This window comes from Talpa occidentalis, unplaced genomic scaffold (genome assembly GCF_014898055.3).
Source record: "Talpa occidentalis isolate TD23 unplaced genomic scaffold, MPIMG_talOcc4v2.1 talOcc4.3, whole genome shotgun sequence".
NCBI lineage: Eukaryota > Metazoa > Chordata > Mammalia > Eulipotyphla > Talpidae > Talpa > Talpa occidentalis.
The window spans coordinates 110,934,228-110,958,490 of record NW_023603184.1 but is presented as its reverse complement, the minus strand read 5'-3'; the positions used below and the strand labels follow the sequence as shown (position 1 = coordinate 110,958,490).

The 24,263-nt window shown below is 34.0% G+C and overlaps 1 protein-coding gene and 1 long non-coding RNA gene across 2 annotated transcripts in view; one reads left to right on the top strand and one right to left on the bottom strand.

Moving 5' to 3' along the window:
- LOC129146643 (uncharacterized) overlaps positions 1-2,066 on the top strand; it is a 34,172-nt gene extending 32,106 nt beyond the window's left edge. Inside the window, exon 3 of the long non-coding RNA XR_008553607.1 lies at positions 162-2,066. This is a non-coding gene — a long non-coding RNA (uncharacterized LOC129146643). The remainder of the gene's footprint in view (positions 1-161) is intronic.
- Positions 1-23,671, bottom strand: part of DNAJC10 (DnaJ heat shock protein family (Hsp40) member C10) — a 37,935-nt gene extending 14,264 nt beyond the window's left edge. Inside the window, exons 1-13 of the mRNA XM_037523667.2 lie at positions 23,498-23,671; positions 21,660-22,007; positions 20,488-20,653; positions 18,948-18,998; positions 14,430-14,512; positions 14,068-14,199; positions 13,437-13,530; positions 12,359-12,436; positions 10,270-10,313; positions 9,341-9,478; positions 6,118-6,207; positions 5,002-5,115; positions 1,806-1,920 (exon numbers count right to left, since the gene is read on the bottom strand). Of these exons, the coding sequence (XP_037379564.1) occupies positions 1,806-1,920; positions 5,002-5,115; positions 6,118-6,207; positions 9,341-9,478; positions 10,270-10,313; positions 12,359-12,436; positions 13,437-13,530; positions 14,068-14,199; positions 14,430-14,512; positions 18,948-18,998; positions 20,488-20,653; positions 21,660-21,863 (1,309 nt within the window). The 5' untranslated portion in view covers positions 21,864-22,007; positions 23,498-23,671. The remainder of the gene's footprint in view (positions 1-1,805; positions 1,921-5,001; positions 5,116-6,117; positions 6,208-9,340; positions 9,479-10,269; positions 10,314-12,358; positions 12,437-13,436; positions 13,531-14,067; positions 14,200-14,429; positions 14,513-18,947; positions 18,999-20,487; positions 20,654-21,659; positions 22,008-23,497) is intronic.
- Positions 23,672-24,263: the final 592 nt, after the last annotated feature.

Sequence of the window (24,263 nt, the reverse complement as noted above, 5' to 3'; positions counted from 1 at the left end):
AATATGTTGGACCTTGTTTTAAATGCTGCAGGGAATGCAAAAATAAAAGATACAGTCCTTTTTAAGGAGTCCATAACCTAGTGGTAGAGAGACAATTTCAAAATTGTTTAAAAACAATGATACATGATACTATATTCTTTTGCTTTTTTCTTATTCTTTAGCTGCTGCTGCTGCTGCAATTCTTTACAAATCCCTCTACTGACCATAATTTTAAAAGTGATCCTATGGGGAAAACAAAAGAGAATATAAACAATTGGGACTGGATCAAACCAAACTGCTCTGCACAGTGAAAGACATAGCTAAAATGAAGAAACACTCTGCTCAATGGAAGAAAGTATTTCCACACCATACGTCTGACAAGGAGCTGATATCAAAGGCCTACAAGGAGCTGATATCAAAGGCCTACAAAGAGCTCATACAACTCAACAAAATGAAAAGAAATATCCCAATCAAAATATGGGCAAAAGAGCCCACTTTGCAAACACAGTCATCACATGCTTTGTTCAACTGCTAGCCTTTCCAAAAGGAAAGATTAGGAGGTGGCAATTGTATATGACATTACAGTAGACAGACGGAACTGAATCAATCAAGAAGCACAGAGAATAGGGGAATATGGAAAGTGAAGTTTGAATTAAAAAACAGACCTCCATTATTTTAAAAATGTGGTCATCTTGATACTTTCAGAAAGTGGTGTAGTTTAATCTGGCTATAAGTCTGGGCTTTAGAGTCAGATATATTTGGGTACATAATCCTCTTTGACCAGCAGTTACTAGTTTATTGTGGGACATGTTACTTTTTAAAATCTCATTTTCTCCCTGGTTGAGTTGTATAAATAAAAATTTAAATGTAGAAGTATGCAAAGGCTTTAGAAAAATGTCTGACTTTAATAGAAAGTACTACGTAAAAAGTAACTCCTGTTACATAAGTTCTCTTGCCAAGTCAGCTCACGCAGTTCTTCTAGCCTAGAGAGCCTACTATTTTTTTCTAATACTTGCTTTGGGAAACTGAGCATTCAAATGTCAACTCTATTCAAATACCACCTCCTTATATACACTATGCAGATGTTTCTGTAATTCGTAGTTTATGCATAATGATTATTACAATGCTTTTCACATTTTCTTGTAAAGCTCCTTTTTCCCCCACTAGATATTATAAATTTCTTGAGACAGAGTCCATGTCTTACAACTTTGTATTCTAACACTTAAAACAGTATTGTAACAGGCATTTCATCAATATCTGTGACTCACTAAGTATTTCATAATTAGCAGGTTGTTTCTTTTGCTATATTTGACTTCTTTTAGGATAGCACCTATGATGTACCCCAAACCCTTGGAACTTTATTACATGAATGTAGGGCTAAATACACAGAGTTGAAATACAGAAGTGTAATTATAAATTCAAGATAGGTAACAAAGTAGTTAATGCAGAAATCTGGTAATCTAAGGAAGGAAAATACCAAAGAATGCCCGGATATCATCCATAATCACTGAGATGGCATATTTGTCTCACTGGAATGGCAACTGTAGGAGCTGCTTACTTTTGCTAATAAATAATACCCTTAAATTTGTCACTATGCTATCAGAATTCTTACTGAAATACTGTTCAAATTATTGAATAGCAGGAGAGAACTGTTAGTTTTAAGAAGAGTAAGGATAAAATAACAATATAATTAAAAAGCTATTTCCCTATAAGAAACAAATATGCTACTAAATGAGAACAGATATACTGAGGATCTTAAAACATGGTAAAAAGTACAATGAAAACATTACTATGTAGATAGTTTCCATCATTTCCCCCCTCCTTACCATGATGAATTTCATATTCTTTGGTTCCTTGACCTTTAAATACTGCTAGACATGGCTGAAAAATGTAGAGATTACTACAGATGTCCAGTGCAGAGGAACAGTCAAATTTGCCAATCTAAAGTAGAAAAACAAGGTTCAACTTGAAGAAAACACAATGTATCCATTCAACTTTTAAATATCCGTAAAGATAAGTTAAAAATACACTTCTCTAACAATACAGTTTCTAAAAGAAAGTTAATAGGTCATGAAAAGAAATTCACATCTAACATTGGAATTCAATTTACTTAAAACTGAGAGAAATTTCTTAAAAAATAGGGAGCTAAGAAATCTACCCCTCTAAAAATGTGGATATTTATATAATCTTGGGGAGAGAGTGAATTTTTAACTTTTTTTAAAAAAGATTTATTTATTTATACAAGAAACTGGGGTACAGGCCAGAGGCGCGGGAGGGTGAGAGAATTCACCAGAGACAGAGTGGGGAACAGAACAGGCAGACTGAGAACACTGCTGAGGGGAGCAGCAGGTGAGGCAAGAGAGGCCATGTGGGAATCTCCCTGGCCGGTTGGAGATGGAACCTGTGCTGCACAGGCTGAGGATAGCTTCACAGCGCTGTGCTCAACCTGCTGTGCCACCAGGGAGGCCTGAGAGAATTTTCAAAGACAAACCACAGAAAAGGCCAGCAATCTCATAGTGTGGGGGGATAAAACAGCATAAAGAAGACCAACAAGAAAAAGGTAAATCAAGAAAAAAAACTTGTAGTATTTAACACAGAAGATTCAATAAGAAAAAAAAGAACAGGGCCTCCCCGGTAGCGCAGCGGGTTGAGCACAGTGCCGTGAAGCTGTTCCCGGCCTCTGCAGCACGGGTTCAATTCCCGGAGATACCCACATGGTGTGGCAGACCTCTCCTGTTGCGCATGCTGCTCCCCTCAGCAGTGCTTTCGGTCTGTCTGCCTGTTTTGCTCCCCACTCTGTCTCTGGCGACTCCTCTCACCCTCCCGTGCCTCTGGCCTGTACCCTAGCTATTGTATAAATAAAAAATAAACCTTAAAGTGAAAAAAAAAGAACATCCTACACCAGGAGAAAGAAAATGGGCCAGAGACATACATAGAAAATAGAGGATTATGATTTGTTAGTAATCTTGAAGACCATCTTCAACTCCACGAGAAAGCACAATGATATGTTTTTAACATTACTTTTGGCATATCAAAATGGTAATGAATCTATAAAAAATACCATGGTTGGCACAGATATGGAGAAATGGTCACTTACATGTTGTCAGTGAGAATATAAATTGATAAACTTTCTGGAGGACTCTGGTAATGAAGACCAAAAAAACCTTTAAAAGAATATAACTTCGCATCATAAAAATTCCTCTTACTGCATTTTTAGGAGTATTTTTGATTTAAAAAATGAGAAAAACAAGTCATTAGTAAGAGGATTTATGTAACGATTATTGTGTAAACGTATAGCAAAATACTACTTAAGACTTCAGTGGTAATGATGTGTGTGTGTATACTGGCAAGTGAAAATTTACAATATTGTTAAGTGGAAAATTTTACAAAGATTACAGTGAGTCCATTTTTTTAATAGATTAAATAATGTATATTGGATTCTGCCATGTATTGAACTCTATGCTAGGTAATTTCACATAAAATTATCTATTCTGACAACACAGACCTATTTACGAGAAAGCTGACATTATAAAGCGGTTGAATAAATTTAAAGAGCTCAAATATTATAAATAGGGATTTAAGTCACATTTCCTCTGACTCCAAAGACACAGGGTAGAAAATTTTAGTGAGATTTTCAACAATAAACTTTACTTTTTCTTGTAGAATAAAATGTAATTGAGTTGTTCCTCATCTCTGGGGTGGAGCTGTGGTAGGGAATGCAGTGAATCCATTTTGATTAAACAGCACACATATAGACATACACATATATGGACAACTTATTTATTAGAAAGGAGTCAAAAGAACAAGAGAATATAATAGAGAAAGAAATCTATTGGTCTTAGGAAAGTGGGGATTTGACTCAAACAGCAAGAGAACAAAAGCAAAAAACTACATTAAACTGAAAAGCTTCTATACATTGATAGGAATAATTATCAAAATCAAAAGAAATATTACTGAATGTAAGAAGATACTTGCAAATCACATCCAATAAAAGGTTAATATCCCAAATAGATAAATTCATAAAACTCAATAAAAACAACCTGATTAAAAGGGCAGAGGATCTGCACACATACTTTTCCAAAGATGACACACAGATGGCTAACAGGAAAAGATTTTCATTTCTTATCAGGGAATGCAAATCGAAACAACAATGAGATATTTACCTCATACCTATGAGAATGACTATTATTCAAAGACATGAAATTAGTGTTGGAGAGGATGTGGCGAGAAAAGGATTCTCATATATAGTTGTGGGAATGTAAACTGGTGTAACCATTATGGAAGTCATAGGGAGAGTTCTCAAAAATTAAAAATAGAAATTCAGTATGATCCTTGTACTTACCCAAAGAATTACAAAAAAAAAAAAAACCCAAACAAACCAAAGCACCACAATTCAGAGAAATATGTATACCCTTCATGCTCACTATGGCACTATGTACAGTAGCCAAGATTTGGAAACAATCTATATGCCCATTCACAGATTACTGGAAAAAGATGTGGTATATATACAAAATGGAACACTACTCAATTATTAAAGGAAAAAAGACAAAATGTTGCATTGCAACAACAATGCAAGATCTCAGAGGATATTATGCTTAATGACATAAATTAGAAAATGGCAAATACTATGTGATTTCACTTATATGGTATAAAAACAAATGAATAAAACAGATTTTTATTAGACTATAAAACCAAATTAGTGGTTATTAGAGGAGAAGTGGAAAGGGGGTGAGTTAATTAGGTAAAATGGGTCAACTGTATGGTGAGAGACACAATTGGACTTTTAGTGGCAAATTATGTAGTATATAAAGATGCTGATTTATAAATGCACAACTAAAACAATGCAAACCTCCTTCAGTAAAAAACAAAAATCCAGGCAAAGCAAAAACATAGAAGTTTTCAATAAGGTTTCAAATAAATAGAACGAAAGTAATTCTTAACCTAGCTTCAAGTAAAGCTATTTTTGAAATATACATTAAGAAAATAAAATAGTAGAAGGCAGACAGATTACAATTTCCTTACTTGAATATGTTCATTTTTAAGTAGAGTTTTTAGCTTCTTCAATTCAGGATTATTTGAATTTTCATTTTTTCCAAAATGAAAAAATAGGAGCCACCGATGATGAGCCAAACGATCCTTAAAAGTCATTCAAAAAAGTGATAATGAAAGAGAAAAGTCAGCGAGGGCAAATTCTAAAGATTCTATTCATTATTTCTTTGACTTAGTTGCTTTTAGTGACCCTATTTATTACTTCAAAATGTTAGATAAAACCCATTTTGATGCTTATTTGATATAATGCTATGTAAATCTATTCTACATTACAGGAAGATTTTTTATAAATTAAAGAGTATAAATTACAAAGTCTTAGAGGACTGATCCAAGGGGGAAAAAAAAAAGGTTTTCAATAACATAGTTGTTTTTAAAAAAATTTTTTTAAAAAAAAGATTTATTTATTTATTTATACAAGCACTGGGTACAGTCAGAAGCGCAGGAGGGTGAGAGAATTCACCAGAGCCAGAGCGGGGAGCAGAGCAGGCAGAAGTTCACTGCTGAGGGGAGCAGCAGGCGCCATGCGGGAGGACCCTCCTCTGGTGGCCAGGGAGCAGCCGGGGATCAAACCGGCGCTGCAGAGGCTGCAGGCAGCTTCACAACCCAGCGCTCAACCGCTGTGCCACCGGGGAGGCCCTGTTTTTTAAAATTTTTTATAAAAAAATTATTGCTTTTTAAAAAAAAATAGTTGGGCTATGGGTAAGTCAGCTTTCCCAGGTTTAACACAAAGTTGAGTAAAAATAGAGACGTAGAAGCCTCCGGGATCAAAAAATAGAAAAAAGTAATAAACGGTATTTTTAAAAGCAAGAACATAAAGTCCCAAATTTGACCCAAAGTTGGCTTGTGGTTAAAATCTTGCCTTTTTCTCCTGAAACTGACCTACAGGACAGGCTAGTTTTCCAAAACTAGAGATCTGCCCTGAAATTTCAACACCAACAACTCTAATAACTAGATTTAATCTAAGCAGACTGATACAGTTCTTATGAAACTGGTACTTTCTCTTGAGTGATAAATAAAAACACTAATTTTAATATGCTTAAACCTAGAATGTTGTCAACATTTATTGCTATTTCTTTATAAACATGTTACCTCTAGAGTGTTTGCCGAAAGCAGTTCAAAATCTGGAAGATTATGCATTATTTCCAAATATATTTCTTTAGCATCCAATGAATTGAGAAACTAGAATAAGAGAATAATTAATATTGTAATCTTTTAAGTTAATATCTATTTGACTTTTTTCTAAATTCCATAAAAGAACTTAGAAGGAAAAAAAGCACAAAATTAAGCATTTTTCAAGTTATTTATTCCAAATCTTTTAAACAATAAAGCATATCATTTTGGGTAACCTATTAAAAATTGGACTATGTCTTAAAAATGATATAAAGTCAATGCCATTATTTAGGTGTCTGATTACCTGAAATTTTCATTAACTATGCTGTATATTCTGTGATAATCCTCGTAAGTTTTGAATCATTAGGAAAAACGACCATTATGTTCAGTTTAATTTTAATGTTAACCATGTTTTAAAGAATGCCAATGCTTTATAAATTCTTTAGTATTAAAAAATTAGAGTATGTCATGACCCTAGAAACTTTATCACAACCAGTAATTAGTAGAAATTAAAAACTTATAACTGAAATATTGGAACAGATCTGTTTTCTACTACAGAGGTTTTTAAAAAAACATCCCCACACCAAACCACACCCAAGGAATTTTGCAGATACAATGATAAAGAACTTTATATTTTCAACCTAAGTCCATGAAAACACAAGTGAAAAAGGCACACCTCCCTTCTAACAAATCTCCATTATTTCTGTCCATAATTTATCCTCAGCATATTTTTCTCAAAGATTTCTCCTTGATGGTCTAATTCTCAGTGAAGCAAGTGTTACTATAAAGAGTGAAGAACAATGATAACATCAAGAAAATATGTATGGGGCTTGAATCAAACAGATTTAATATACACCTTTAATTATGAGCCATCTATGTTTGACAATTCAAACATCACTTGAAAGACCCATGATTCCACTAAAAATATACAGAAAATAGCACAGTATTTATAGCTTATTGTGCTCAAAATGGAATGCTTATATGGACAGAAACAATGGATAACATAAAAGAAAGTTCAGTTTTTCCAAATTTTTTTTTAAAGATTTATTTATGTGTAAAAGAATTGGGGTCTAGGGCAGAGGTGTAGGGGTGTGAGAGGATTCCTCAGAGACAGAGTGGGGAGCAGAATAGGTAGATCCACTGCTGAGGGGAGCAGAAGGAGGCAAGAAAGGAGAGGTCTGCTGCGCCATATGGGTTAACTCCCTGGCCAGGGATTGAACTCACGCTGCAGTGGCCAGTGATAGCTTGATAGTGCTAAGGCATTAACCCCAGCACCACCAGGGAGGTTCCCCCAATATTTTTCCTTAATATTGAGTTTTCTGTATTTTTTAATCAAAAAAAACTGTAGCATTAATAGTCTCTTTTTTTTAAATCATCATTTTATTATTATTATTATAATTATTAGTTTTGGCATAGAAGAACTGGGGTATAGGCCAGAGGTGAGAATATTCACCAGAGACACAGGGGGAGGAGGATAGGCAGATCTACTGAAATATACTGCTAAGGGGAGCAAGCAGCGGGCGAGACAAGAGTGGTTTGCTGTGTCTTATGTGGGTTAACTCCCTGGAAGGAGATCGAATTCAGGCCTTAGCTGTGATAGCACTGAAATTTAACCACTAGGCCACCAGGGAGGCCCCAGAATTAATATTCTTAAAGATCTATATGAAATGACTTCATTACCAAACTGTTTAAAGTACCAAAACAAATCTTTTATGTATCATCTCATTCACTTTAGCATATACATATGAAAATTTTACTAAAAATACTCCTATAGCAATTTATATAAATATGTAAGTACTTGATCCACTAGAAACTCATTAAAAAATTCATTTTTTAGGAGTACAACGTATTAGTTGTATCTATAAAAAATTCTGTTTAGCCTTTGAATTTAACCTTCCAAACATATTTAACTGGTGTACATTTTTTAAAACTTGAATGCTTCTTAGGAGTGAAAAGATTGTTCAATTCATCAACCCCAGTTATTACATTTCTATTATCACTCATGTTTCCTGTCCAAGATCACATCCAAATGGCAATTTTATATTTAAAAAAAACCAAATATCTCACTATGAGACTGCAGCACTGAAGGCAAAGTTTAGATTAAGTGTTGATGAGGGTAATCCTCATGAACTGATGGCAGGTACACAAGTTTTCTGCAGGGCAATCTAGTAATACAAATTGAGTTAAAGCTGCTATCTCATTCTAAACAGATAAAGATGAACAAACGAGTGTGTTCATTACAATACTCTAGGATCCTAAAAAGTAGTAACAAATATCAAGAGAAGAATGATTAGTTATGTCACAAGTAGTCAGTGGTTAACTCTTCAGGGATTAACGATTACTATAGAAAAATACAGACATCTATTATTTGGCACATAAAAACACTTGGTAGAGTACTAATGTGCTAGAGTGTGTTTAGGATATGTCAGTGAAAAATCCAAACAAAATTTAATGTGGGAGAAAAATAATGAAAGTGTAAATAATTATAACACATGTTATGAAGTGATGAACACTCTCACAGATTATGGAAAGCTTTTAAAAACAGTTATAGATTTTCTTGATGAATTGGGTATAGTGTAGAGGAAAAAGAATGACTCCAATGTATTTGTCCTAATGATAAAGGATGAAGTTTTTAACTGAGATGGCAAAAAGTGTGTGTGGGAATGTCAGTATAATTATAAATATGTAAGTTCAAAACATGAATTAATGTCCCAGGGAACTGTTGAACAGGCAGTAGTATACACATGTCTGGAATGGAGGCAGAGGTCAAGGCCACAGCTAAAATTGGAAAATCAGCACATAGTTTTAAGTTTTATTTTCTTTTGGGGTTCCCTAGGGATCTATTCCAATCATTTACCTCAGCTCCTTGACAACTAGCTTAAACCTCATTCTCCTTATTCATCAGGGAGGTAAAGCTCATAATCCAAACAAAATAAATGAAAACCAGAGAAAATACATCTAACCTCAGAATGCAATTTATATCTTCAGTGTTTAAAGTATAAAAGTTTATAAATAATCCTTATAGCAGATTGAATAAACTGAAGTAAGATTAAACAGAATTCAGAATATTGATTCTAAATAAATGTTCTATAATCTGATGTATAAACTGATTTGTTTACTTGCTCCTTTTTAACAAAGAGATACATTATGTTTGACTGTGTGCCTGCACCTTTATACATAAAGAAATTAAAGCAATTCATACCAGAATACTGCTTTTCTCTTTGTTATTTAAAGTAGCTCCAGGAGGAAAATAGGCAGTAGTACTTGTTGTAATATCCAAACTTGTACAAAGGTTGTCCTGGGTGGCACAGTCCATCCAGCCTACATTAACAAGACCATCCTATGATGGAAATAAAAAATGGTTGTATTGTAAGTGGAAGAAAAAGTAAAACGTATTTAGTTTTACTCAGCAAAACAACTTTTCTCAACTAAAATATATTTAAAAATAAAAAATTATGTGAAAAAAAAAGATCTGTACTCTTAAAAGTAAAAAAAAATTCCTGCGATCAGTACATTTAAAACTATATAATAAATGCAAATCATGTGAAATTACTTTGCTTTTTATCAACTATTAAAAAATCAAAAAGAAAAACAACTTTTCTATTGTAAACTTAAATTTTTAAGAGCATTCAAAAAAATAAATGATGCAGATTTGAATAACATGATTGATAAATTCGATCTAACATAATAAAAATTATACCTAAAATACACAGAAAATCTACTACTTTCAAGCACACACAGAACTTTCACAATTTCATAACTGATAATTCTAGGCCACAGAGGCAGCTTTAATAGTGTTAAAGTATTAAAACACATAAACAATTCCTCAATCATAATACAATGAGATATAAACAAAGATTAAAGTTTGAAAATGACAGTAAGACATACAAGACATATATACACAAATACATGAAATCTGGTTAAAGATTTCACAATTAAATTATAGAATATTAAAAAGTGAACAATAAAAGTACCATTCATCAAAATTGCTAAAGAATTTTGAAAAAAATTAGAATATCAGGAAAAAAAAGTGAGTTAAGTACTTAAACTATCAAAGAAAGTATCTAGATTCAATTTTTAAAAGTGTTGCTTAGCATGGTGATTTAGTTTTATAAAATAATTGATACTTACCAACATGCCACTAAGCCTGAGACGTGTCTGTGAAGTCAAACAATCTAGGGGGGAAAAACTTAAGAAGTAATTTCAGCTTTACAAGTCTAAATTTGCTTTTGCCTTTCCCCCAAACAACTGTGTTATGCTTTTTTTTTTGTGGGACCCTCGCCGGTGGCTGGAGAATGAACCGGCACTGCTGAGGCTGCGGGCAGCCTCACAGCCCAGCGCTCAACTGCTGCACCACCATGGGAGGCCCACAACCATGTTGATTCTAAAGCAAATACTTGAGATCTACTGGTAAATATTGAGACTTATTTATTAGGTAGATAATGAGGTGAAAGTCTTATTCTACACACGTGCACACATACATGCACACACATGCATACACACAATATCTCTTTTATCAATTTTTCATTTCATTTCTTACTTTTGCTTCCTAGAATTTTTAGTTAAAGAGAAAAGAAATCACATTCTCTCAAGCATCTCTTTTGAGATCTTATTCTCAAATCTCTCCTATCAAAAATTCCCCTTATCAAAGAGCTATGATATGGGGAAATAAAATGTAATACATCTATTTGATAAGAGTATGTCAAGGGTTCTTAAAATACAATTTAAAAATAGCTTCTTCACCATTTTTATGAAAATTCTATAAATATAAATGCTCGAACACAAGACAGATTTAGAAGGAAGGGAGATAGAGTATCAAAAGCTTATTAAGGTGGGCCTCCCCAGTGGTGCAGCAGTTGAGCGCTGGGTTGTGAAGCTGCCCACAGCCTCTGCAGCGCCAGTTCGACCCCCGGCTGCTCCCCAGTCACCGGAGGAGGGTCCCACATGGCGTGCAGACCTCTCCTGCCGCCCGCTGCTCCCCTCAGCAGTGTGCTTCAGTCCTTCTGCCTGCTCTGCTCCCCGCTCTGGCTCTGGTGGATTCTCTCACCCTCCCACGCTTCTGACTGTACCCAGTGCTTGTATAAATAAATAAATAAATAAAAATAAAATAAAATAAATCTTAAAAAAAAAAAGCTTATTAAGGTAAAAGTAACCTACCTGAGGTAAAAGAATGCCATAGTTTTAAAGTCCCCCCCCCATATGTAGAATGGACAGAAATCTATGCAGCACACCAAAATGAACAAACCCTCTTGATAATAAACTAAGATTAAGAATGAATTCTGCTATAAGGCAATACATTCAAGAGGAGAAGTATGAGAAATAGGTCTATTTGGGATTAAACAAAATGTATTGATGAATTGGGATAATTTGTTAATACTGATGCAAATTTTTAATCACTTTCAATGTGTGAATAGGATTTACAGTGTGTACTCTGGTACAGAAGGTGCTGGATTTCAACTTAATTTACTGAAGGAAAGGTTCCTAGAAATGGAAGTTGTCATCTTCAAATATTTACTTTTATGAGGCAAATGAATACACATTTTTTTGGTATGTGTACATGAACATGAAGAAAAATCTGTAATTCCAAAAAAATGTTGTTTGGGTAGTGCTGTATTGCCAATAACTAATTATTTTTGTAGTATATCCATCATTAACTGAAGGTACAAGTATTATAAGTTCAGTAAAATGAAAAACTTGTATCAACCAACCACAAAACTATAAATGATATCTTAGGAAATTAATTTTAAAATCTTTTATAAAAATAAAACAAATATTCATTAAACATTTTAATCTTGGATATAAACTATTTGCAGTGCTAAAAATACTCAATTATGGTAGCATACCTCTAAGACTATTGCTTCATCAAGAAGTATAAACTTTGTTTATAACATTAACAAGTTCTGGTAGTTAATGTACAGTTTGGTGAATATACTAATAATGCTATATTGTATACTTGAAGTTGCTAAGAGAGTAGATGTTAAATGTCCTTGCTATAAATAAAATAAAAAGATGGTAGTTATGTGCCAGGATGAAGGCCTTAGCTAATGCTCTTGTTGCAATCATCCTGCAACATATTAAGAGCATCAAATCAATACATTGTACACCTTAAAGTTAGACAATATTTCATGTTAATTTATATCTCAATAAAACTGGAAAAAAATGAAATATCATGGTTTAAAATTTAATGTCATGGTTCTTATAACAAAACAAATAAAATTACCTCCTCCTTTGGAACAAAAAGTGATCAGCCAGCCAATACCAGCAGCAAAAGCAGTTTGTATGGAGTTAACAAAATTTCCTTAAAAGAAAATAAAGCAGATTTCTGATCACCTATTACTTGATAATGTAAATAGCTGTCTAAATGGTTTTTCCTTTTTTTATCCCCTTCCAACTCACTGAATAGTATTCAGGATTTCCTAAAAATCCCATTAAGCATGTCAGATTCCATCACTGGCTCTCCATTTTCTTCATCACATAAATCTAAATTCGTAATTTCATTAAGAAAGAAATTCAAATGGTCCAAACAAGGCCCCTTGTGAGCTGAGCTTTGTCTACCTACTCAACTAACCGTATTTCTCCCTCATACTACTGCACCCCATTACTGCCAGTTTCCCAAATACAGTTATCTTTGAAAGCTCCCTCTTCACTTTTATGACAGATTGGGTCTCATCTCATTCTAAAAGTATTTTCTAGCCTTGCCTCTGTTCCCCACCTAAGTTCTAGTTTCCTAAGCTTATTTATGATAGTTGCTACCTTGGATTTTAGTGGTTTACTATCATCTTCCTTGATAAAATGAGGTCCTTCAACACAGGTATGACATTTTTATTACTGCAGCTTCATATGATTCAGATAAAATGACATGAATATTCTTTTAGATGTGAATATGATCATTTCATGGATAGTAAAGAGCAATTAAATAAACTGCCTAAAATTATTGATGAATTAAAAACGAAAATTAGAAGACTTATTAAACTTAAAATTATCTGAATACGCATGAATTTACTGATATAGTGTACTTTTAACAGCAACTAAATATTAGTTGCACTTTTAAAGTTGCCTTTTCATTTGTTCCAATCTCATATCCATTTCCCACATCTTAATTGCTTCCATATAAATATAATTCATTTGTTAAATGCCCACTATTTAGCAAAAATTTGAACCAATGATACAATTCCCTTGTAAAAAATATGCAAGAAATACTTTAAAATTTTAAAATTATGATCAAAATGTTAACAATACCACTAAAAAACACCAATTTAAGAGAACAGAAATGAAGCAAATTAAGAAAATAAGATTACCTGTCCATAATTCTGTCACTGTACTTTTAACATGCTGCATGGCGAAACTCACTAAACTTTCTTTTGTTCTGTCACCATGATATTTTATTGCAGCCTAATTTTTTTAAATAAAAAAAGAAACATCTTTTACTGTCAAAATTCAATGAAAGTAACAGCAAGTACATTTGACTCTACATTATTTGTGCATATTTTAGTTAAAAAATCTTAAGATTTTGCAATAGCACTGCATATTTTCAAATGATATGCTAAGAATCTTAAATGATGCTGATTCTGTGGAAGATATTTTAATATTTTTAAGTCTTAATTTTAGTACTAAAATTTGGAAGAAAAAGGATATTATTCCTGTGTATTCAACAGGTCAATACCCATAAAATGTTTGTAAACCAAAAAATACATTAAAAATGTTAGTTGTTATTTATCTGAGAAACTGAAATTGGCAAAAGTTTAATACTGAAATGGAGCACACTCATGTAATATCTAAAATATTCATAATATAATCTCAAATGTTTATTAAGACTAGAGCCTTGTTAGATTGCACCTAAGACCTGGAACACTTCAAAAATTCCTATATTGTGTTTTCCCTAATTATAATGTTTTACAAGCTATAATAAAAAAGCTAACAACTTCTTACCATTCCAGACCTAAAAATGAAAAGGCTAGGATAACTGTTGACTCCTTTCATTCGGCAAAGCATTCTGTCATCGCCACAGTTAACAGCTCCAATTCGAAGTAATCCATCCACTTCTTTAGCAAAGTCTCTCCACTATGAAAAAAAAAAAAATATGTATTTCTTTTATAATTTTTCTCCCCTCAAACATTCTTCAAGCTACATTCTAAAATAAGTAAAACCATATATACTGAAAGTATTTGATAATTATTTCAGAACCAATGTTATGAGAAAAAATCCTAACATATTAAAAAATAGAAAATTTCAAATAACACATCAATTAGGAATAATAATGCTTTAATAAGTAGGATGTAAAAAATATATACCGTAGGAGCTAAATCATGGCAGTGTGAACATCCTGGGGAATAAAAGTTCACAAACCACAGTTCTCCAGAATTAACAGCAGCATCTAAAAGACAAAAAATTGAAAGAAAATTATTTACTAAAGATTAGTGTATATTTTAGTTAAAATTTTGAGATCAGAAAGTTATATTATCTACCATATTGCCTTTATCATTTTCTATATATGAAGAAAACATGTTTAACAGAAAAAAACAAAAGAACCGTTAACCTAACAATGCCTTTTTCAAAGAACAACTCTCTAAACCTGTACTTGAGTAAGAAGCAGCCCTGAGCTATAAGAAACACAACATGAAGATGTAAAGATGTGATGCAAAAAGCAACAAATAAACCTCCTGTGTTTGTGTGGGTGAGAAAAACAGAGAAGTAGTGAAAGGAGGCTGAAATTTAAGCTCTACTACCATCTGTAGGATAGGTTAAATATGTAAATTCTGACAGCTACTTTAAATTCAGAAAGAATGAAATAGAAGACTGCATGATATAGAAAGGACTGGGGATTAAAATAAATCTTTGCTTACAGGACATTTACCTTAAAAAGCTGTGTTCGTGAAAAGTATTAGACCAAGGTTTTTAAAAATGCAGTGAATACCTATTTGCTAAATCAATATATCTACACACCACATAATCTCTAGCCAACAATACATTATACATTACTATCTATAAGGTAAACTTGCAAGTAAACAAAATTCATTTAAAAGTTCTAACACTGTAAGGATGTGTACTAATATCCAAGGCAAAAAAGTGAAGACAATTTACTTGTTAAAAGTTTTCATATAATTCCATATCAAGAACAATGGTTAGTAATTTTTAAATAAGAACTTCATAAATCATAGTAAGACACTAAAACACACACACTATTCTAAATATGTATTACTGGTTTGGGTTAACGAGAAACATAAGACTTAATGCTCACTTATATTTCAATCACAAGACATATCTGTGGGGGAAAATGTGCATATTACAGGCAAACTATATAATTTAGGATATTATCAGCTGTTCTTTGGTAATGTTTCAAAAGTCTGGCAAACAGATCACTCTACCTAAGTGGTCTAAATAACAACCAACTTTACTTAGACTACCAACTGGTACTGAGGTAAATTTTTAATAGATTTAGTATAAATTTTAATAGAAATGGAATTAATTCAATAGCTATAAGTAATGAAATGGTTATTTATATAATAAAAAGCATAATTGGATACTATTCATAAATCTAACCCTTTGCACTCTGCTGTCCCCTCTTGGGGGACATTGGTAGCGAATGTCCAGAATGGTTCGGAGTGCAAAGGGTTAAAAATTATGTACAACTGTTGGTGGATTGCAGACTGGCCCAGCCCCTATGGAAAAGAGTATGTAGGTTTCTCGAAATATTAATAGATCTACATATGACCCAGCAATTCCACTCCTGGGTAACTACCTGAAGAATGCAAAAACATTCATGCCTATGTTCATTGTATCGCTATTTACAATCGCCAAGTTAAGGAGGTAAATTAAGTGTCAATGACAGATGAGTGGATTAAGACGTGGTACACACACACACACCCCTCCCTCCCCTTAACTATCAGATGAAATTTTCACATTTGGGCAGCATAGTTCGGACTGGATGGGATTATGTTAAAAAAAATAAATCAGAAGGAAAAAGACAAATACTGGATGATTTCACTCATGTGTGGAATATAAAGAAAACAAAGGAACAGACACAATTACACCAAAACAAACCCCAGAATTGAGGTTATCAGAGGAAGAGTGTGTGATGGGGAGTAAGCCTAATGGAGCATGAAGGTGGACTATGGTTGTCTTGCTGGTGGGTATGATGTCATATATCTTTAAGAGGTGTGAAACTACATCCCCTGAAACATATCGTGTTATACACCAATTAAAAATTTTAAATAGACTGAAAACACAACAGCATTTACATAAAATTAAAAAATATGATTTAAACAAATGCCCCTATTTCACACAAAATCTTCTTTACAGTGAAAAAATGTCTATCTTTTTACTGTTTTCATAGAGCACTTCAACTTTGTGCCCAGCTCCACTATTGTTGAATAAGGTTAAAGATATTTTTAATATTGTTATCAAAGGTAAATGCAATGTTCCTACATATGATGCACTGTCGTCCATAATAATTTTTAAGAATTATGAACGGTACTGCCTTGTCTAATTATGCTTTTTTCTTTTATTATGTAAATAACCACATCATTATCCTAATTACTTATTGCATAATGTTTCTGCAAACATTCTGAAAGTTTCTCAGAATGCTTCTGAGGAATATATTTCAAGATGCAATTTTCAGCTTTTAAAATACACAACCACAACTAATGTCTGTTTATTTCTATGTAACTGTAGCTAACTTCTTCAACTAGAAAATGCAAGAAAAAGGGGAAAGTTACTTTGAATCTGTCTTTAACTTCTCAAACTTGTCTTCAAAAGGATGCTCATATTGTGTGGGTACTATTGACAACAACAAGCATGAGTCTGACCTATAATTTAGAACTTCTTTATAATGTCACTTTTCTGTGACATTTAAAAAGAGATTATGCAACATGTTGAATGGGAAGGATGAGAAATTGTTTTAAAGCTTACAAAGTGAAGTTTATTCACATTTTGTCTCTTAGACTATAGTTGAATATTCCAAAGTTCCACTCCTGATAAGAGAGAACTAAGTACTTTGGACTAACTCTCTCATTACAGATGTAAAACTGGACAAAATATAGAATTCTGTTGAAAGCATCATGTTATCAATGCAGAGAAGAATTAAGGGGTCAAGGTAAGGGAGAAGATGGAAATCAAAGGGCAATGTTTGTCAATTATAGATGAGGTAGTTGATACGCAAGAACTGAGCAGAGCATTCAATAGATTGAGCTGAGAGAGACATAACTAGAGTTAAGGGCAGATATAAGGACCCAGAGAAATAAAGAACTGGAAAGTGACCAGTCCTCTCAAAGTCTAAAGTTCAAGCTTTTGAATCATTTCATCTGTTTGGATAAATCTGATCTGAGATTGTTAGTGACCCTTGTCAGAAGAAAACAGAATTCATCTCTGGAGGCAGTGAACATATATGACTTTAAAATAACTGTAATTACGTATATAATTAGTTATACTAAAGACAAGACTTAAACCAACAGAAATAATTGGTAACAGAGACCCACAACCAAGTAGGTTAAGGTGGCATTTTAGTAAGACCAAATGATAGTTTTATCTGTGCTGCCTATCTTCCCTCAGCTTCTTCAATTAAATTTCATCATCAGTTTGTTTTAGGCTAGTAATACAGAGGGGAGTTTTAAAGATCAGCTGGAATGATGGCAATTATCCATCAAGCTAAACCCTAAACTACCATTTAGGGCTCTTTACGAACTACTAGCAATTCTTAAACTTTTCTCCAATGGTGACACATCTGAAAAAGTTTGAACTCATGTGTAATATAGCCATCAGGAAAAGTCTCTGATTCTGGGTGAACTCATGGATTAGTTAGCTTGTAGGTTTTGTTTTGTTCCTCCAATTCTATCTCTAATTCCAAGCTTTTCTGCCTCAATGGTCCACAAAACACTTACTAATAGATAGTAATTAACCACAGAGGAAGAGCTATAATTTCATATAGCTAAACGCAATAAAGTTAGGATTCTTTCAGATTGTGAAATGGGTATTCTGTCTGCTAGTATCCCAAATGATTCAAATTTTTCTCCACTTCCTTTATAGGGAAGTTATGTTTTCTATTTATTTTACTTGTCCAAATATTTATGTACAAGACTTTTTAACAAAGTAATGTATTGAATAGCTACTTAGTCTGCGCTCACCAACATGAAGAAAATAAGAACAAAATGTAATTCTCCCTTTAAAGGAAACTGAACAAAAATCAGTCACTGATACATATCTCTTACAGTAACATGAAAAATATACTATATATATCAGCTAATATGCTACTTTAGTTTTCTAAATTAAATTGTAATATAGCAAAGTAAAACAGAAATTTGATTTCGGGTAAAATATATTGGTTTGAAGTAGAAAAAAAAATATATTGTATTATATCTGTACAAAATTTGAAAGAATGAGAAGCTAGCTAATCCAGCATTTAACATGTTCTAAAATACAATGGAAAAGTGAGAGATCTGTGTCTTTTGTATTCTTTTTTATATAAGTCACAAATCAAACAATCTATTTCTGAAATAATCATACACTTATCTAAAACTGGAATCCAAAAGCTCTGGAACTAGAATATTTTTTGCAAGTTGGTATAAAGTTTACCTGGCATCCAAACCTGTCCTGAACTGAAACATTGCTATGTATTATTTTTACACCTTTTATTTAGAATACATACTTACACATTTCTGTAAGAACATACTTTGTTAAGAACTGTTTAATAATACAGTATAAACGATATTACCTTGTTAAAAATCTAAAAAATTTCTAAATCTAAATATATTAATCTCAAGGGTTTTGTAAGAGAATGCTCTTGGACTAGTTTTAAAAGTCATATGCACACATACCAAATTCTCTTCTATCCAATGTTATGATTTCAGGATCATCATCATAAATACCTAGTTTTAAAAGTACATAAAATACAAAGTTAAATCACCATAAATTTAAATTACCACATGTTACTTTCATTTTAATCAACAATTGCAATACTAAACCTCACAGTTAAAAAATATACTACAAACTAAGAGAAAAACCAAGAGTAAGTAATACCATTGACAATACATTTAAAGAATGATCAAAAGAAAAAAAAATGATCAAAAGATAATAGTCTCCTCATATGAACTGTCATGTGTATGTGTTCCCAGAATTCTAATTTCATTTCCACAAAAATTATATAATTATTAACTTTATATTTTGAATAATTATAGAAAATTATAAAAATAGTAGATTCCCACGCACTCTTCACTAGACTTTCCCTAATGATAACATATTATGTAGTTTTAGCAAACACTTTAAAACTAGGAAACTGGTACATGTACATTACTGCTAACTAGAGACCGCACTCATTTTTCAGATTATGTTGTATTATTTTGAACTGTTTTCTACTGCTCAAAGTTTTATAATTTGAATTTTACACAGGTAGACACAAACTCATTTAGTAAATATATAATTTTATCTACCTTAAAACCATGTGAGAAAATGTCTCATTCTATTAAAACATCCAAATATTATTATTGACAGATACAGACTAGGGGTCAGTAAATTTTTTCTGTATGGCCTAGCTGGTATTTTAAACTTTGTGGGATATATGGTTTTTGTCAGAGCTACTCAATTTTACCCCCGAAGTGTCAAAAAAAAAAAAAATGTCATGGACAATGTGTAAATAAGCATAAATGCATCCCAATAAAACTTTATTGGGGCAAATCACATGTAGCCTGTGCAATGTAGATTGCTGACAACTGACAGAGACTATCAAGATGTAGTGAATAGACTTGAACTACTATTTTGAAAATTCTTAAGAAACAAATACCCCAGATATAAATTTATTTTATTTAGCCTAACATAAAAGCATATTTTAATTCTTAGCCTGTACTTGAGTCTAATTAACAACTAAGAGAAATATTGCTTATCTTACATTCCCTTTTGCCTTGATACCTGTGTTTATTTTCCCCTCCCTTTATTTAATTTCTTTTCTCCCTCTACTCTAGACTCATTTCTTTCTTACTCCTATCAGTACTTTAAACTGTCATTAATAAGGGTTCCTTATGAAAAGGATGAAATTTCTGGTTACTGCTACTGAATTGAAACTTTAGCTTTTTTTTCAAAGTACAATGCTTTAAAAATGTTGAAAGACTTCAATATTTAACTTCTAAGGTAAGTATTTCCTAATTAACTAGCAAGTCTATTTTAAAAGTATTTAAGATTTCACTAAAACACCTTCCTAACTGTGCAGACAGTTACATATCAGCTGACTTTAGATTCTGCTATCATGTTATATTAAAAAGTCAGGGTGAAACATTAAGAAGTGAAACAAAATTAACTTTCTAAATTTGCTCAAAAAAAAAAAACACCCCACAAGAGTTTCATAAGGAATATTATATATCTTACCAAAATCATAACGATAATAATTCCAGCTTTCATACTGGCCTCCTCCTTGATTATCTGCAAGTCCCTTCTCACCATATTTGTCATACTTTTTCCGCAGATCTTCATCTTTGAGTACTTCATATGCTCTATTTATTTTTAAAAAATCACTATGTGCATTTGGATTATTCTATTAAAAAATATTAGATATAACAGTTGTTTCAGATACATAATCACATCTCTTCAGAAACTATGTAGATTCAATCTAATCCTGAGAGTTCTGGGAGAATACCAAAATAAGGAATAATACAATATGAAATGAGATATTATGGGTTGAAATATTTTTAAAGAACTACTACCTTAAAAATAAGTGTAACAAGTGAGAATACCTCAAAAAGTTGTAGATATAATAACTATGTAAGTTATTCTAAGAAATGTGAATGAAAAAAAAAAAACCAAGTTCTTAACTTTGTAACTATTATGTTATCCCTGAAACAATTACTAAAAAAAAAAAAAATCAATTATTAAAATCATAATTTAAAAAAAGGTAATACAAATGATTAGGTAATTAAATAAGAACTAAAATCAGTAACAACTCAAAACTGGATTGGAAATGCTTGCAATTGTTTCGAGAGGTTTTTGAAGTATGTTTTCACATAAATAATACTGAGTTTTATAAGGTCTATCACTTTCACTTGGAAAGTCATTCTGAAATTTTAAATAAAATCTGAAAAAAAAAAAAAAAAACTTTAAATGTAAAAGAATGTAGGTCTCAGGGGAAGATTACCAACTAAGATAGTTCTAGAGAAATACCTCTAGCTCAGCTTATGCAATCAAAATAAAACAGTCTTAATAATGTCAAGAAAAATTAAATTACAAAAGAATTAAAACTAAGTTTTCAAATATCATATTATTGGATATGTAATCAAATATTTATATTTGGAATTAACTGAATTTGGCTAGTCTATGACATCTGTAATAAATGATGGAAAATTAGTTAAGGTAGAGCTGCATTTTTGGTTCTGGAATTCTTTCACACTTAAACTAAAAAATTTTTGCTTCTTCTGTTTTTCTTACAGAAGATGAATTATGATTTTGACATGTGATTGTTTGTAAGTATTTTGAACATTTATTTTTTAGTACCTATCAAAACTTAATAAATTTGTCAGATATGCTTAAAAACAAATTTTACCTACCGGGTTTTTGTCAGGATGTAGTTTCAATGCCAGTTTTTTGAAAGCTTGTCTTATTTCTCTACTGCTTGCAGTTTTGGACACTCCAAGTAAACTGTAAAAATCTTGCTCTGTACCCACCACAACAGCCATATACACTATTACAAAACAGAGAATCGCTCTTTTCAAGCCTCTGATATTGTCATTTTTATTTAACCAGACTCCCATTCTTTTTCCTATACAAGTTCTAATTTAAGAGAACATTAAGACACGCTGCAGGTTCCAGCTGATGTGATATGCAAGTTTGAGAACTTCTGTCCACATTACTCCAAGATTGAATCAAGCATCACAAGTGTCTCCCAAAATGTTAATCTAAAGAGAAAAAACCAGGTAGTTTAATTAAAAACAAAACAACCCAAAAAACCAACAACTCAGCAATAATATTAAAAAATAAAGTCAGTAAATGTGAATGAGCGCTGATGCTCTATTATTCTTTGGGGGTTCCCAACACGGTTTCCATATCCAGGTAGCTAGATCACTCAAGAGTGCAAATAAATGGCAAAGGGTAATGAGTGTGGTTGTGGCTAGCTAGGACACTTTAAAAAGAAACTCAACGATTTGCTCTGATCAGCACCAGAACACAAGGATGGAGAAAAGCTGTTTCCTTCCTTTTTCTACTCAGCTAAGCATTGCCTTTTTGAAACACCTCTTCCTTTCAGGTTACTTCTTCACGGCTTTAAAGCTACCCAGTTTTCATTATCAGATTATAATGACAGTTAATAACCTTTGAGGGAGCTTGAAAGAACCATAGTGTCCTTCCAAAGGAGCTGTATTTTTCAACTAACCCTTGCAAAAATGTGTTGAAATAGACAACTAAAAAGGGCTGTATTTTCCTCGAGTTTTCTCAGAAGGTGCTTACTTTACACCTCAGTAGAGACTATTTGACATAAAATAACTGCGAGTGTAATTTCATTGCAAAGTTAGCATTTAGTATAACTATAGAAAAAGAAACAGAAAAGGGAATAGTTCTATAGACATCTCATTGGTGTAGCATAAAAATAACCTCAATTTCATCAATCACATTTAAACGTATATACTAGTTTCAAATATCTCATACTACTTTGAAAAAGCCAATCTTCCTAGCAACTTCTGTCTCTCCTTTTCTTCATTCAGTCCTAAGTGTGTGCGCAAAACATTTGTGCTTACCTGTGAATGGTCTGACTCATTTCTAATCCCTCCTTTTCATGCCACCAAACAAAAAAAAAGCAAAAAAAGCAACCTTTGTAAAAAATGTACTGATGGGAATCAACAAACCAGCAGTCTAGAAAACAATGACCAGAAAAAAACAGGAGAGAGAGCACATTCTCAAACGCCTTTTAGGCTACAGTGGTATTTCTTGCCCAGTGGTAACCTGCAGCAGCGTGGGTGGGCTGGGCTAGGTCGGTGCCCAGGAAGGGTCCGGTGGTGGCAAGTGCAGGGGAGTGCAAAGGGAACACTTTCTCGTGGCCGTCATTCCAGAAACGGGATGTGGGAGAAGAAAAAGATGGAAAGACCTTGGGGAAAGAGAATGTCAAACGTGCGTTCGTGGAGTCCCCAGTCTCAGGCTGGACTCGGGGGTGCAAAAAGGCAGAGTTGATGAGGTTAAAGTAAGATACTGTTACAAGAAGCCGGGACCCGCTGGGCGGAGCAAGTGTGGAGTAGGTAATAGGGTGGAAGAAACGGAGATGGGGTGGTAGGGGGGGGTCCCTCCAGAACACAACAGGACGCTCGGACCGTCCTCCCCTCCCCTCCCCTCCCCTCCCGGAGGGCCCGGGTCGCGCCAGCTCCTGCGGACGCCCGACCCGGCCTCGGCCTGTGCCCACCTCGTCGTGGCAGGGTCGCCTCCTGCAGCTACTCCCCCATCCTCCGTGGCCAGCGGCGGACTCCGCCCGGCTGAGTGCAAGCTGTGCGCGCTCCAGGAGGCCCGCACTCTCCCCGCGCAGGCCGCCACGCTCGCTGCGGATGGGGCGAACAGGCGGCACCGGCGCGACAACGGCGCGCGGCCAGCTGCCCTCGGATCCGGCTCCGACGCCCGTCTCCACGGGGAGTGGGCGGGGCCTGGCGCGGGGCATTGTGGGAAAGGCGTGGACCGGGGACTCGGAGGCCCCACCGGGAAGCGGGCGGGCGGGCGCAGCGGCTTGGGCTGGGCGGGAGAGATAAGGTTGACGTGGCCGTCCGCGCGGGATCCGGCTCTGGCTCCGGCTCCAACCCCAACTCTAACCCCAAGCGGCAGCCGCCAAGCCGGCGCCCCGCACCAATCCCGGAGCGCACGCTGCGGGCGGGGTGGAAGGCCCGGAAGCCCCGCCCCTTCCTCTCCCGTTGCCTCGGTGATGGGAAAAACCCAGGGCGGGCGTGAGCCTGCAGCTTTCTGGTGATGCTGTTCTTAAAAGGCAGGCTGGGCTAGAGAGGTTTGTCTGGTTGGTGAATAGGTACATTTTCCTGAAGTGACTTTGATTGCAGCATTAGGCTAAAGGATTGCAGAGGTAACAGGGAACTTGGGAGGAATAAAAATATTTTCATGTGTGCACCGATTTTTGATTATAGTATTGCCTGGCTTCCAATCTTCCAAGCTTTAGAAAATGGGGAGTT